Source organism: Paramormyrops kingsleyae, chromosome 4 (assembly GCF_048594095.1).
Source record: "Paramormyrops kingsleyae isolate MSU_618 chromosome 4, PKINGS_0.4, whole genome shotgun sequence".
Taxonomy (NCBI): Eukaryota; Metazoa; Chordata; class Actinopteri; order Osteoglossiformes; family Mormyridae; genus Paramormyrops; species Paramormyrops kingsleyae.
Genome location: NC_132800.1, coordinates 26,626,977 through 26,641,842, shown reverse-complemented (window position 1 = coordinate 26,641,842; position 14,866 = coordinate 26,626,977). Strand labels below are relative to the sequence as shown.

Genomic DNA, 14,866 nt, shown 5'->3' with positions numbered 1-14,866 from the left:
CCAACAGCCTACGTGTTACTAAACTGGTTCAACACACCATTATGTATGCCACCGCTAAAAACTTTGATAACTATCTAAATGACTCCGTATATTTGTGCAGTGGTAAGATTGCGGATTTTAGTCCTTAGGGGCTGGCATCGCTATATCCATAGACACCACAGCAGCACCATTCGAAAACCAAGCACTACTACGCACAATCAACCAACTAAATCCAATGCTCTTCAATACACATACGTCGGGCTTGTTGGCACCCCCATATTGGTCGCGATGGTGCATCCCAGCCCCTCCGGCGAACCGCCGTACGGTTATTAGGAAGTCGTAGCGTAGGGGTGGAGTCTCCGCAGCCTCTTTTTTGGGTTTGGATTTACGGTGGGCTCAAGGTACGTTTTGCTTTCGTTTTTACTCTCCTGTTATTAATAACAGTAGCGAACTCCGAAGACGTGGCGTTGGGGAAGCGCGGTGCTGTCTTGGACGTATCTGCTAATTGCTCCTTTCATTGTAGCTGTTAGCTAATTTTTAAAGCCAGAATAGAGCGATGCATAGGCCCAGCAGAAACAAGACGAAATATCCCATTAAAACAGCCGTCTGTTGTTTGGGGGTTTGTTTGTAGTTGGCAAGTGATGGGCGCTTGGTAAATGGGTACTCTGCAGTTTGATAAAATGTGCACGTATTTATCCGTGTCGCAGGTTTCCAACGCTACTATTTTTAAACATTGATCACTGGGGGCCGAAGCCCCGTGTGTCCTGCACTGAAGGTACTCTAGTAAATATGTAGTTTGCAGGATCCAGAAGCGATTGCACTCGTTTTGCAAGATAAAATGGAAAGAAATACCTCACAGTGTTGCATAGAGGGTATCGATTTATAACCCTGACTAAATGACCATGCAAGAAACTACAGACCTCATATTATATGAATTTGTATCTAGCATTGTTTCTACGGACTGATGTAATCGTAGTTATCTCCCAGCCTTATTCAAATCGAATAGATTTGTTTATATTTTTGTTTGTCTAAGTAATCGGTTAGTTGACTGTAACTTCATATTGCTTTATTGATTTGTCCCTAAATATTCATTAAATGCAACTGCAACTTCTCAGTTCCTAAAGGGGGTGAGACGGTAACTCTTGGCACAACGCCTCAGTTTTCTCCAGACTCGAGTTCGAAGACCAGTGGGCAACATGTCGAGCAAACGGGCCAAGGGAAAGACCACCAAGAAGCGCCCGCAGCGCGCGACCTCCAATGTCTTTGCCATGTTCGACCAGTCACAGATCCAGGAGTTCAAAGAGGCCTTTAACATGATCGACCAGAACAGGGACGGTTTCATCGACAAGGAGGACCTGCATGATATGTTGGCCTCACTGGGTAAGTCGGGGCAGCTTTATGTCATTGTTATTTATTTGGCCAGTAGGGGCAGGATAGTTCAGTCACTTGCAGCTGTATTTCAGCGTTTCTGAGTGAGGCAGTGTCAGTCTAATTTGCTAAGGAAGGCTGAAATACTGCAGATCCAGCCACCTATGTACCGTAGGCTTGATCCCAGATAAAATCCAGACTGCTCTTCATTGGAGCTTGTACAAGAGTTTGAGTCCCCCACTTTAGGTAATCTAATCTTTTCTTCTGGTCAACGTTGTAAATATCAAAGCTCAGTCTCTTTTCAAGGGGTACAGACTTTACTCTGGATCGGAAGATGTTTTCATGTGTGTTTTACCCCCAATGTGTGATCTAGGGAAGAACCCGACTGACGAGTATCTGGAGGCCATGATGAACGAGGCCCCTGGACCCATCAACTTTACCATGTTCCTTACCATGTTCGGCGAGAAGCTCAACGGCACAGACCCTGAGGACGTCATTAGGAATGCATTCGCCTGCTTTGACGAAGAGGGCACAGGTGACAGATCCGTGGTCTTCTAATTAGTTTTTGATTGGTGCCCCGATGAACAGATTATCAAACATCAACCTGTAGCAACTTTTCTTTACTTTACACAGGTGGCCAAAATTATGGAAACGCTTCCAGTTTTTAAAGATTGCAGAATTGTTGCTGTTGCAACAGTTGCTCCAGTTACTTATTTAGTTGTCCAATGTATGGTATTTGTATCATTCTTTGATTGTTTATAAACATTACCACCAGTATTTGCGTTGTCATTTTTAAAGTGTAATGCCAAAAATTCTTGGCATTTCCACAATTTTGGCCACGTTTTATATTCTATTACAATAGGCTTATACAAGACAATACAATATATAATTATACATTGCACTTGTACAATAGACAGTAGACAGAAATTCTTGTTATGCCCAAAGGAGTCACTGGATTTTGTAAATAGTTCAACACTCTCCAATTGCATCGTATGCAATTACTTGTTCTACTGTTTTGTGCAAAATCAAGCACTGAAATTTCTGATGATGGCATGTTTTACTTGCCTTGGTGCCCCAGATAAGTAAAATTATATAAAGTGTCATGTAACGTGGTCTAAAGCAGGACTGGCCAATCTTATCTGCAAAGGGCCGGTGTGTATGCAGGTTTTTGGGATAACCTTTAGGTCAGCTGTTCAAACCCAGGAGTAAGGACTCTGCATCCAATCAGTCCTCTAATTAGTAATCTAATTGGGGAGTTGTGGCGAAAACCCGCATACTCCGCGGCCCTTTCTGGATAAGATTGGCCAACCCTGGTCTAAAGTATCTAAAGAACTTGTCAGAACTCATCATACAGGTGCTTGCCTCTTCCCAGGTTTCATCCAGGAAGACTATCTAAGAGAGCTTCTGACGACCATGGGTGACCGGTTCACGGATGAGGAGGTGGATGAGCTCTTCCGCGAAGCACCCATTGACAAGAAGGGGAACTTCAACTACATGGAGTTCACACGCATCCTGAAGCACGGAGCCAAGGACAAGGACGACTAGGCCGGGATGCTGCAGCAAGCAACATGCAAACATCTCCACATCTCACGCGTACCTGGGTAGAACATCTCCATTTCTTAGCTTTGAAAGACCGTTCAACAGAACAACATAAGAGAACCACTCGACGGCGTTTACCGTATTCCTGAACACCCGTTAGTTCTGTTTCTGACGACGCGCACACGTATAACATTCATGGCTGGCCGCCATCCACAGCGTCAGAATGGTGTGTATTATTGTGTAAAATAACTCAGACTGTAAGAAGTAACCTGTTTGAATTTTGTCAATCACATGGCCTGGGCTAGCTGGACTTCAACGTTTTTTTAATTAAACATTTTGAAAATAAAGGTCTGGCAGCAAATGTGATTTGTTCCCCACCACCCAGGTGGTTTGTAAAGTACTTACCACGGTGTCCACACAACCCATGGCTATGGCTGTATGAGCGCCACCCTGTGTTTGTAGGGGAAGGTACTGATTTACCTAGATGTCTTCACAGAATGCTGAACCCTGTCAAAAGAAGCTTTCATTTGGGATTCTGAAACGCCCCAGGTCTTGATTAGAAAGCAGGATTTCTTGCTTAGCCAAGTAGCTTGTCGGATGTAAGGTACCCAAGCTTAAGTGGACTTCCTGCACTTACCTTCAGCCCAGACCACCTCCAATCCTAAGCAAGCTAAGACAGACATCCTGCTCCAGAAGACCCTCATGAGGGAAGCTTCAGATCACCATTTAAATAATGTTTTTTCTTCTTGGAGCATTTAAAAGTAAATCCTGAAATTCGAGGTTAAATTGCAGGATTCTGGTCTCATCTTGGCTGTAGCAATCTTGCTATTTCACTGGGTTTTATTCACATGATAATTTTGGGCTTGTATGTGTTAAGGTTCTGCTTTCATCCCTAGTTAATTTAAGGTGTTAATTGCTGGCTTTTTCGGTACTCGTGCAACATCACACCTTCATATCACAGCACGTACTTCAGTCATATAAATCTGTCATTTGATTACAAAGCTTACGATCTTAGATATGAAGGACAAAAACCTAGCCAAGCAATTTCCCCACCATAAGTCTGCTTCTAAATGATCAATGGGTTCTGGAATGCAAACGGTAAACATTTGATCACAAAATATTAGAAGCAACAAGAACTAACAGTGACGGATCAGCAGACCGTTTGCTCTTGTACATCTCGGGGCATAACTGCCCAGCCCTGGTTCATTGGGAGAGGAGGTTGGCTGAAATCACTCTTGTATCCCTGAACTTAGAACTGAATCTGAATCGCTTTAATTAAATTATGCAGCTGTGTAAGTGGGTGCACTCTGGTCTTCCAAGCCCCATGTGGCATGTGAATACAATCTCAACGTAGCACTAGGTGTAAATATATCAGCCTAAATCACAATTTAACACAAAGGCAGCATTTAAAATGTATAGTTTATTTTTTTTGCCGTAGCCCTTCTATTATACAGAATAAAAATGGCCAATTGCCAGACGTTTCAACATGTAGACAATGACAAAAGATTGCAATTCAGTATAGAACTGAAAAAAGCCCATGATCCATGTCCATTCAAGTGTTAGTATCCAGAAATGTAACAAAAGGCCAGAAATTACACCTCAAACCGGCATGGTGGTACAAAAAGATTTAAAAAAAAACCAACACAGAATCCAACAGGACAGTCAGCGCCTACTATGAGGTTGTGCTTATAGGTCACCCTGCTTCTATGGAGATATATAAAAGTTACTTTACATATAAAGCATTCTGAAGTCACCGTTTGGCTTCTATGTAGCAGGAATCTGAGGCAGGCCAAACTCATCCACGAGAACACCATCCTGTGACAGCAAAATAAATAACACGTCATAACCAGGCTCAAAAGCAACCACATACTCTCACAATCCCCATACTTATGTATTTAGCACATACACATTCACATCACATCCTTATAGAGTGAGTATTCAGCCACAGCCTTGTAAATATTTAAGTATCAGTGCTGTTATAAATTGATCAACAGCACCATCTACTGTTCATCCTTGGTCATGGCACCTATAGCCTGTAATTCTGGGCTCTCCAACTCCAGTACTGGGGAGCTACTATCCAGTAGGTTTTCTATTCTACATGGCTTCTGATGAGCCACACAGGATAGAAAATATCCTGGATAGTAGCTCTCCTGGAGACCACTGCTGTAGTGTCAACTGCTTCATCAACCAGCCGTAGTTGTACTCATGGCTTACAGATTAATGAGTTATAATTTGTATCATAACTGAGACTGACTACAACTGATCACCATACACACCAAGGGTCCAATTCTCAGTGAAAATCGCAGGTAGGACAGACAAGTAAAGGGCGTACCTTGTTGGTCTTCTCCTTGTTGGGCATTCCCTCGGGAATGTCAGGTGCAGACGAGGCTTCATCCAGGTATGAACTGTCTTCATCCATCAGCAGATCATCTCCCAGTGCATCCAGCTCTGGAGGGAGAGGGAACACAAACACATGAGACCCAGAAGCTGCACACACAGACTGGCATCAATACCCAGCTTAATGCCACCCACCCAGAAACACTGACTGGCACAGAGGCCCCGCACCCGGGCGGCTGTCCCACTCACCGGCTGCCAGGTCGTCCTCGTCGAGCTCCGGCGTCCCATAGCTGCGGCTCAGCGCTTCCTGCACCTCGTTGGCATCCTCCATCATGTCCTCCAGCTGGTCCTGCAGGTCCTGAAAGAGGAAGGCGAGGACGTCTAAGCAACCACTGTTGTCATGGCGATGGCCACACAAAACCATAAACCAGTCTCTCCCAGTCCCTTTCTCGGGGACCCACGGACACTCCACGTTTTCGCTCCCTCCCAGCTCCCGCCGTTAACGTGAAGCAAAAACGACAGCCCACCTCAATCTGATCGATTTTCACTTTCTTGTAAGCTTTCTTCATTTCCTTGGCTCCGATTTTCATGGCATCCACCTGACGGGAAGCAGAGTAAGAACCGCAGGAAACACTTCATTTCATTCATGTAGCTTACTTGTGTTTAGCAGTATTATTAGTTGCATAGAAGACCTTTTATTTTCTGACAATACATAAATCAGTAAACATGGCTACCAGGAGGAATGTGGCGCAGGCCTTACTGTTGTCTTTGTGTCCTTTAGCGTCTGAATGGTGTAGTTCGCCTGCTCCATGTTAAACGATTGCTGGGTCAGGTTGTCCCTCTGGCCTTCATACCTGCAGAAATGTTTTTAAAAATCTAATAAAACTTGTGTTACAACTAAAAATAAGTACTGTTACTGGTTCACTTTATGCACTCAAGCATGTCAGTTTCAACACTTAACCTAATTTTAAAGAATGAAACTACTTTACAGCACATTGTGAACCAGCAATAAAAATGCATCACAATACAAAATACAGTCTGGTTGATTACAGACAAAAACATCAACTCTATCACACATCAGGAGTCAAATATGCTTAAGTGGCATAAATTTTGTAATATCAAGACCCATCTGATACATAAGCAGCACTCACATCCTCTTCTGCTTCAAGACCCTCAAGGCTTTCTGCTTCACCATGTTCTGGAAAACGCCAGACACCCGTTATCAGGACGTGGAGAAACACTATACAGAATGTGACAGCGCAGTCGAGCTACCTGGCCACATGGTGGCGCTGTGAGTGCACCAGTTCAGTTGTCCCAGGTAGCTTTACCTTTGCAGGACCGTCTCGCATCTTCTTCATCTGTTCCTTGTACTTGAAGAGCTCGGCGTCCAGCCTGGAGATTTTCTTATCGATGGACTCCGCCCGCGAATCCACCTATGGCCAGCATAAGCTGCCGTCACTTGAAAGTTTTTATAATGTTGCTTCTTTACAAACATTATAAAAGAGGAGGCTTAAGATACTCCCGGAGCACACACATTTTACCAAGTATGTGAGGCACTTATAGGAGTTGAATTATAAGATATCAAGTCTACGAGTTTTACATTTTTGCTGTGCTTTCACTGAGCGATGTTTTATATACATTTCCAATGTACTAGGAACCTTGCCATTGAAAGCTATATCAATCTAAGAACATGGCAACGAACCAGCGATACGGTGTGTTTGTCTGAAGCACATAACTTAACGAGCGTACGCATTTTTTTTCCGCATGGGTGAAGCAAACCGGTCACACAGGTTCCCTTAAGGTTACAGCGACAGTATCGAGATACGCGGTTACTTAACTTCGGTCGGATTATTCAACTAACTTCGGCAGTTAAGTTCCGGTATTTCGATCTATGTCACCATAATATCACCATATTCAAGACAAAAGCAACGCGTTTTCTCATACCCTAGTGCCACGGAAACAAAGGATACTCTCTCCACTCATGTCAGAAAGATCATACGTCATAATGTTACCAAGAGTGACATTAATTTAACAGAAAGACAACCCCGGCGATGTTTTATCGCAGGCCCGGTAGTATAGCTGGGAATGAGTAAAACCAAAGCAGACTGCGCGGTGTTAGACGTCAGTTACACAAAGTCTCATGCGAGTGTTTTGTTTGCCTAAACAATGTTTACAGCCAGCTTGCCATGTACTTACATTTCCTATGCAGTCTGTGAGGTTTGGTGGCGGTCCTTTGGGTTTGCCCAGACCAAAAATACGATTCATCGTTACAAAAAAAAAACAAAGAACTGTAAAATCGCTTGTCTGAAAAATGAACTAAGCACACAAAGGAGGGGGCACTGAGAAACCTCTGCTACACACACAACAGAAAACCCGGAACTAACCTCACCATGACGCGCGATTCGATTGGAGGATAGCCCGTATCACGTAACTCCAGCTGTCCCATAGCTGATGAGGGTTATGTTCCGCTCGATCTTATTGGCCGGCGGGCAATTCCGACTTCGTCATTCTCACATGCCAGGAGAAAAGTTTATGATAATCAGCCTGTCACAATGGCAGCGGTGGTGATTAAACGCTCGGCGATGTCTTAATTCACGGCGGGAAGCGGGGAGTAACTTTAAGAACTGACGCCTTTTATTGCATTTTAAATAGTCGATTTATTGAAATTGAATTTTAACTAAAATAAATCACATGGTTATATATTAATATACAGTGACAACAAGGAACATATACAACGTACTGAGCAGAATGTAATATTTTACAGGTAAAGCTTAGTAGTTCTGTGAGTTTTCAAATGAACAGTTATCACTTATTTACATCAAACGTTAAGTGATTTGACCAGTACCAAAGCATCATGCAGTATTTAAGAAAATTCCGCAATACTATAACATTATTAATGTTATGAAATTACAGTAACGAAATAGGTGTGTTATGTCACGGTACGTCTTTTTTTACACACCAACCAAACAACCAAACTGACAACGACAACCAAACTGACAACGACAAATGTAAAAAAAAAAAAGACAGAGTTTGTTGAACTCATATGTTCAATTAAAACCGTCGCATTAAAACACGTTGCGTGAGACTTTCTGAGTAGTGGCCATGCGTCACCAGCAGAGGGCAGCATCAGCCAGCCTCCCAGAAACCTCAGGGAAAACGGCAAAGATACACGACAATATCACAACAATAAGGCTCTTCCATCAAAATGTCCCGTGGTGACAATGAGTATAAATATAAATATTTACAACTGTTATCGTTAGTTACATTTTTTCCCACTTCCAAATACATTACAGTTACTAAGAACACCAATACTGGTGGTCACTTTTGAGTTTACCTCATCTTCATGAGTTCATGAGTTTACTTTAACAAGTACATCACAGATATTACATCCTTAGCAAAAGCCAATACGACAAGTATAGTTTTAGATGACGTAATAAACATGCAGGGATTTTATAATCAAGGTCTTTGGGACCAATAACATGGTCAGTGTTTCCCAATCCGGTCCTCAGGGACCCACAGACAGTCCATGTTTTTGCTCCCTCCCAGCTCCCAGACTCTATGGCAGCCCTGTACTTCCATAGTCTTTTACATTATGATAAAAATCTGTGTGAAAACCTTTTACTGGCTTTTTCGTGAAGCACTCACAACCAAGCCTGACAGATGACATCAAAGGACACTTGAGAGGAGAAACCTTAACAAACAGTGTTGGAGTGCTTGCCAATGGGATTCGTGACAGAGACCCAAAGAGAAACCTTAACAAACAGTGTTGGAGTGCTTGCCAATGGGATTCGTGACAGAGACCCAAAGAGAAACCTTAACAAACAGTGTTGGAGTGCTTGCCAATGGGATTCGTGACAGAGACCCAAAGAGAAACCTTAACAAACAGTGTTGTAGTGCTTGCCAATGGAATTCGTGACAGAGACCCAAAGAGAAACCTTAACAAACAGTGTTGGAGTGCTTGCCTCCGGGATTCGTGACAGAGACCCAAAGAGAAACCTTAACAAACAGTGTTGGAGTGCTTGCCAGTATTTTCATGGCTTTATGGTCCTATACAAACCCCTTTGACATCATGTTTTAATTTGCCTTTATCTGAAGTTAAAATTTCACTCTTTCATTGATTTAATGGTTCACATTCAAGACAGATATGAATGTTTTATGATCTATGTAAATGTAATGGACCGACAGAAATGGTAAATCGAAAAACAGACACCACGTTTCCTCCCTCTGCTTGGGGTTTGTTCAGATGTATGGAGACGGTGGCATTTCGTTCACATACCCCAGTATACCTACGTCACACAGCGGTGGTGACCTGCGTCGTTCCAGTCTCGTCGGAGGGCTCGGGTTCTTGCTGATGGACTGACGAAGGCTCCACCGCTAGTCATGTGGGCTTGACAGTTCTCTCCTTGTCCACCAGGGGGTACGCAGCGACGCGAGAAGCTTTCCTCATCTGCACCCCTTTCTCCTGGTCCGCCCTCACTCGGCAAGGGCTGCAGAAGTCTTTGAAGCACCTCTTGAAGTTCTCGTCCAGGAACGCGTAGAGCACAGGGTTGAGGCTGCTGTTGCCGTATCCCAGGGCGACGCAGAAGAAGTAGGCGGCGGTGACATGGGGGGAGTCGGGCACGCTGCCCAGAGCGCGCACCAGGATGAAGATGTGGATGGGCGTCCAGCACACCACGAAGGCGGCCACCAGCACCATGACCAAGCGCGTGATTCGCCTCAGGCCGCGGTCCCCGTCCCTGGAGCCCGAGGGCAGCCGGACGCTGCGCAGACGAAGCACCATCAGGCTGTAGCAGGCGCTGATGATGAACACGGGCAGCACAAAGCCCACGGCGAACACGCAGACACGCATCACAGTGTCCCAGTACAAGTAGGGGTCTGGGAACTGCAGCGCGCACTCCGTCGTTCCTGGAGGTTCAGGGGACAGGGATACACCCCTCATCACCCACACAGGTTCATTCACACTTATTTTGCTCAAATTCAGTCAAAACACTTCAATGACATCTGAAATAGTCAACCTATCACATGCTGGTATGTATCCCTGTGCTTTCACACAACTTGTATCTCCAAGGAACTTTTAATAACAAAAAAAATCATGAAATACTTTCCTTTATGAAATTTATTGGACATCAGATGTGAGCGTCACGAGAGCATCCCAGCCATACCATCGTATATATCTCAGAGTAGCCAGGAATCAAAGTTCAAAGGGAAGTCAAACTGATCTCAGACTCCACTTCTGGTCATATAGCTCTTAACATCAAGGTGCATTTCTGGGCTTCAGACACCAAAAAAGCATGCGGTGAAATGTACTGAACAGAGGGACAGAGACCGTGGCCACTCACCGTTGTTAGACTGAGTGCTTCCAAGGATCAAGGCTGGTACACCAGCCACAGAAGAAAGAACCCAGATACAGACATTAATTATCTTGGCCTTGGCTGGGGTCCGGAAGTCCAGAGCCTTCACAGGGTGGCAGACGGCGATGTAGCGATCCACGCTCATCATGGTGAGCGTGAAGATGCTGGTGAACATGTTGTAGTAGTCGATGGAGATGAACACCTTGCAGACCACCTCACCGAAGGGCCACGAGTCAAGGAGGTAATCCGTGCTCTGGAAGGGCATGGTGGTGGTGACCAGAGCGTCCGCCACTGCCAGGTTGAAGATGTAGATGTTGGTGGCCGTCTTCATCTTGGTGTGTCTGTGGAGAGACACACATCTGCAAAGGACAGCTGAACAGGTTCAGGAGACGGAGAACAGAATTCAGGCTTTTATCATCCAAGTTGGAATGGTGATTCGAGAACATCTACAGGCTCCAAATTAGTTCTCACTGGAGAAAAATCTCTGTCTCAGTTTTAATTAAAAATGGCAAGAAAAATAATTCTGAGCCAGACGACAATATGAATGTGTTGCTGGACAAGAAGGACATGTACGACAGACCACACTTCCAAAAGAAGGACATGTACGACAGACCACCCTTCCAAAAGAAGGACATGTACGACAGACCACACTTCCAAAAGAAGGACATGTACGACAGACCACACTTCCAAAAGGACATGTATGACAGACCACACTTCTAAAAGAAGGACATGTACGACAGACCACACTTCCAAAAGAAGGACATGTACGACTGACCACACTTCCAAAAGAAGGACATGTACGACAGACCACACTTCAAAAGAAGGACATGTACGACAGACTACACTTCCAAAAGGACATGTACGACAGACCACACTTCCAAATACTGATTCTATGTCGTATGGTTTCTATCCAGAATTATGTTCAGCCATAATAATCACCATTATAACTGCACTGTATTATGGTAATGTCATCCATCCACTTTCCACCCACTTATCCAGTGGAGCGTCCTGAGTGAGATGGGCCTGGATTTTATCCCAGGCAGCAAACAGGGACGCAAGCTGCCAAAACTCAAAGTATTCTCTGTAGACTTTTAGGATGATGTCAGAAGAGAAACGATTGTCATTTTTGTAAAACAATCTGCTGATTAAACAGGAGATGCAATTATTGATCTAATTGTCATTTAACGTATTCCTGTAAAACTGAATTACGGTTTTTTTCCCCGCGATATCGGGAAACTACTCCACACGTTTGGTAACCCGTTTCGGAGTTAATGGCCGAGAAGACATACGGTCTCCATCACAGCTGGGAAACCAGCCATAGTCACTATAGGTAGTATATGCGCTAAGAGAACTGCGATCGGGCAGTAAAGGCAAAACAACAGGTATCGATACCTCTAACGGTGGAGCGGCATCAACCACTGCTTGCCTTGAGTACTAGTTAGTGCCGAGTAGTTAAAGTGTTTGATTATAAAGAGTGTAACTGCTGTTGAGGCAGGGTGGTCAGTTGCTGGGTGCATAGTAAGTCAGGAGAGATCTTATGCCCTGTAAATAGCGATGGAAGAAATTATATTTAAAAACCAACATCGGAGGGGAGTGGTGGATATTGTGAATATTGATTTACGGATGGCTTTAACCTACTTCGCATTGCTTATACTTTAATGTAAGCCTTTCAAGGAAAATATATGCGGCCATGTAGTTATATCAAATGAATCATTATAAATAACATTTCTTAATAACACACAACATTAAAAGTATATATAAATAATACAAATAGCCTATGTGTAATTATATTAGAGCTATACGAGAAATTAAGGTAATAATAATAATAATAATAATAATACATTTTATTCATAACGCACTTTACATTTTCTAAGAAAATCTCCAAGTGCTACAAAACCTCAACAATATTTAACACGTCACGGTCCGAGATCCATCATTTATAGGTCTAGTAATTAAGCAATTGTCTGTTTTCAGAGTTTTTCGTTGCCCATCAATGACAACTGATAGATCAACCGTGTAAATCCTGCATTTCAAGCTGAATACATGGTGAATCGCCGTCTGTCACTGGCTTAGTGACAAAGGATACAAAAAATACCAAAACGTAACAGATGCTTGGTATAGTGCAATTTATCTTACCTGATGATGACATACATTACCAGACAGTTTCCCCCTAAGCCCACCACAAAAACGGCCGAATAGACAGCCGTGATGATGGAGAGGACAGACGGCACCGGCTGCTTCCCCCAGCCGCCTGTCAGCGTGTCATTGTACTCGGAACCGGGCGTCCATGTGCAGTTGGGCAGATACTCCTGGGTGAAACCCGCCTGGTCCCCGTCACCTTTTAGAGTTTCCACCGAAGTCACATCCATAGTTCAGGAGTTTTCAAAAAGAAAAAAAAGAAAGAAAAAACCTGAACATAAGCCGGAAGGAAACGCATTTTAGATAAAAGAACAAAAAGTGCAAAGTCAAGGTGTGCCATAATATATTTATTTAGCTAAACATCTGATTCATGAATGAGAGTAAAACATGGCTTGTAGGCGTATGATAAAAAAATAAGCCGAACGCATTGATTATATAACTAAAGGCGTAACTTTAACGCCTTAAATTAATGCATTAGTTTCAATCTGTGTACATACCCAGAAAGCTGGTCCGTCCGCGGGGTTAGATCACCGTAAACACGTTTGCTTGAAGCGGAAGGATGCCTGAATGCGGAGAGAACGCTCAGCACACTTCGAGGGGCGGACTTGGCGCTGCGCTGACGCCCGCTTGATGGCGCTCTCTGCCCCAGCAGCCCGTTATATGCGCACAGCACAGGCAGACCTCCACTGAAGACAGAAAGGATGCAGGCTCCTCAAACACTGTTCAGGTTTCAAGCCCAATAGACCTAGATTCGGCTACATTATATGCTGTGAGTTAGGCTATAATATTTAAAATATATTTTTTGTATAAAAGCATAGGTTAAATGTACCCTTAAATTAAAATTTCAACACGTTTCATTCGTGCGACCCTGTCCAGAAGAAGCCATTGGAAGATTAATGGGTAGACAGCCAAGGCATAATCAAGTTAAAGCATTACAGACGAATCAAGCCACAACACAAATTTAATACAAACAGCCATTCATTACTATTGTATTAAATTTTGTGGGAGCAATATTGGATCGAAGAAGGATACGACGGAAAAACACTTTATCAGACATGGACAGAAAGTTGGGAATAACTAAAACTCGCGCGTAATTTTATTTATGTAGCCAATATTAGCCTTCAAATTATTTAAACTGCAGCAGTTATCATAAACAGCAGTGGTTCTCAACCTTTTTTGCTCTGTGACCCAATCTTTACCAAATTTGGGTCGAAACCCAAGGGTTGAGAATAGCTAATATAGAGGGACCACTGGACGTCACTATTTTAACCTGTCCTGTGTTCACCGGTTTAATCACCTTCCCCATACCTACATTATATCAACAACACAGAAATGAATATACATGCAATTTGTCGACAGGTTATTGTACAACTGGATAGGCTACCCTTAAATGACATACAAACACAAACTAGGCCTATACGTTAGACTAATACTTCCTAAATGTTGATTTGAATTGGATTAGTGATAAATGCAATTGTATGACTGAGATGAAGACTGAGTTAAATGATCCATTCATTGCCAGTCTAGTACAAGGTCACAGAGGGACCTAGGGCGGAAAAGAGCAAAAGGCCGGGATACACCATTCACACACGCTCACACCCGCAGAGGCGCTCGGGGTGGAAGAGGGCAAAAGGCCGGGATACACCATTCACACGCGCTCACACGCGCTCACACCCGCTCACACCCGCAGAGGGGCCCAGGGCGGAAGAGGGCAAAAGGCCGGGATACACCATTCACACGCGCTCACACCCGCAGAGGCGCTCGGGGCGGAAGAGGGCAAAAGGCCGGGATACACCATTCACACGCGCTCACACCCGCATAGGTGCTTGGGGCGGAAGAGGGCAAAAGGCTGGGATACACCATTCACACGCGCTCACACACGCTCACACCCACAGAGGCGCTCGGGGCGGAAGAGGGCAAAAGGCCGGGATACACCATTCACACGCGCTCACACCCGCAGAGGGGCCCGGGGCGGAAGAGGGCAAAAGGCCGGGATACACCATTCACACGCGCTCACAGCCGCAGAGGTGCCCGGGGCGGAAGAGGGCAAAAGGCCGGGATACACCATTCACACGCGCTCACAGCCGCAGAGGGGCCCGGGGCGGAAGAGGGCAAAAGGCCGGGATACACCATTCACACGCGCTCACAGCCGC

General features: G+C 44.4%; 3 protein-coding genes across 6 annotated transcripts; 1 reads left to right on the top strand and 2 right to left on the bottom strand.

Moving 5' to 3' along the window:
- Nucleotides 1–225: 225 nt before the first annotated feature.
- On the top strand, nucleotides 226–3,233 carry LOC111852553 (myosin regulatory light chain 2, smooth muscle minor isoform). Of its 3 annotated transcripts, none has more exons than XM_023828608.2 (4): nucleotides 226–380; nucleotides 1,139–1,359; nucleotides 1,721–1,882; nucleotides 2,720–3,233. In XM_023828608.2, exons 2-4 carry the CDS (start codon nucleotides 1,176–1,178, stop codon nucleotides 2,890–2,892), a joined length of 519 nt encoding a protein of 172 aa, XP_023684376.1. In that variant the 5' UTR covers nucleotides 226–380; nucleotides 1,139–1,175; the 3' UTR covers nucleotides 2,893–3,233. The 3 variants fall into 3 exon arrangements, with proteins under 3 accessions (XP_023684376.1, XP_023684377.1, XP_023684379.1); XM_023828609.2 differs by having other exon boundaries at nucleotides 308–380; nucleotides 1,095–1,359; XM_023828611.2 differs by lacking the exon at nucleotides 226–380 and adding an exon at nucleotides 422–754.
- A 1,053-nt stretch (nucleotides 3,234–4,286) lies between these two features.
- LOC111852552 (charged multivesicular body protein 5-like) lies at nucleotides 4,287–7,658 on the bottom strand. Its single transcript, XM_023828607.2, has 8 exons — nucleotides 7,420–7,658; nucleotides 6,552–6,656; nucleotides 6,375–6,421; nucleotides 5,984–6,077; nucleotides 5,751–5,822; nucleotides 5,473–5,581; nucleotides 5,219–5,334; nucleotides 4,287–4,701 (listed from the first exon to the last, which is right to left on the bottom strand). Exons 1-8 carry the CDS (start codon nucleotides 7,486–7,488, stop codon nucleotides 4,651–4,653), a joined length of 663 nt encoding a protein of 220 aa, XP_023684375.1. The 5' UTR covers nucleotides 7,489–7,658; the 3' UTR covers nucleotides 4,287–4,650.
- A 1,846-nt stretch (nucleotides 7,659–9,504) lies between these two features.
- On the bottom strand, nucleotides 9,505–13,265 carry LOC111852550 (delta-type opioid receptor-like). 2 transcript variants are annotated; one of them, XM_023828604.2, is made up of 4 exons: nucleotides 13,211–13,265; nucleotides 12,711–12,984; nucleotides 10,563–10,915; nucleotides 9,505–10,128 (listed from the first exon to the last, which is right to left on the bottom strand). In XM_023828604.2, exons 2-4 carry the CDS (start codon nucleotides 12,941–12,943, stop codon nucleotides 9,602–9,604), a joined length of 1,113 nt encoding a protein of 370 aa, XP_023684372.1. In that variant the 5' UTR covers nucleotides 12,944–12,984; nucleotides 13,211–13,265; the 3' UTR covers nucleotides 9,505–9,601. The 2 variants fall into 2 exon arrangements, with proteins under 2 accessions (XP_023684372.1, XP_023684374.1); XM_023828606.2 differs by having other exon boundaries at nucleotides 12,711–12,912; nucleotides 13,211–13,246.
- Between the last annotated feature and the right edge of the window lie 1,601 nt (nucleotides 13,266–14,866).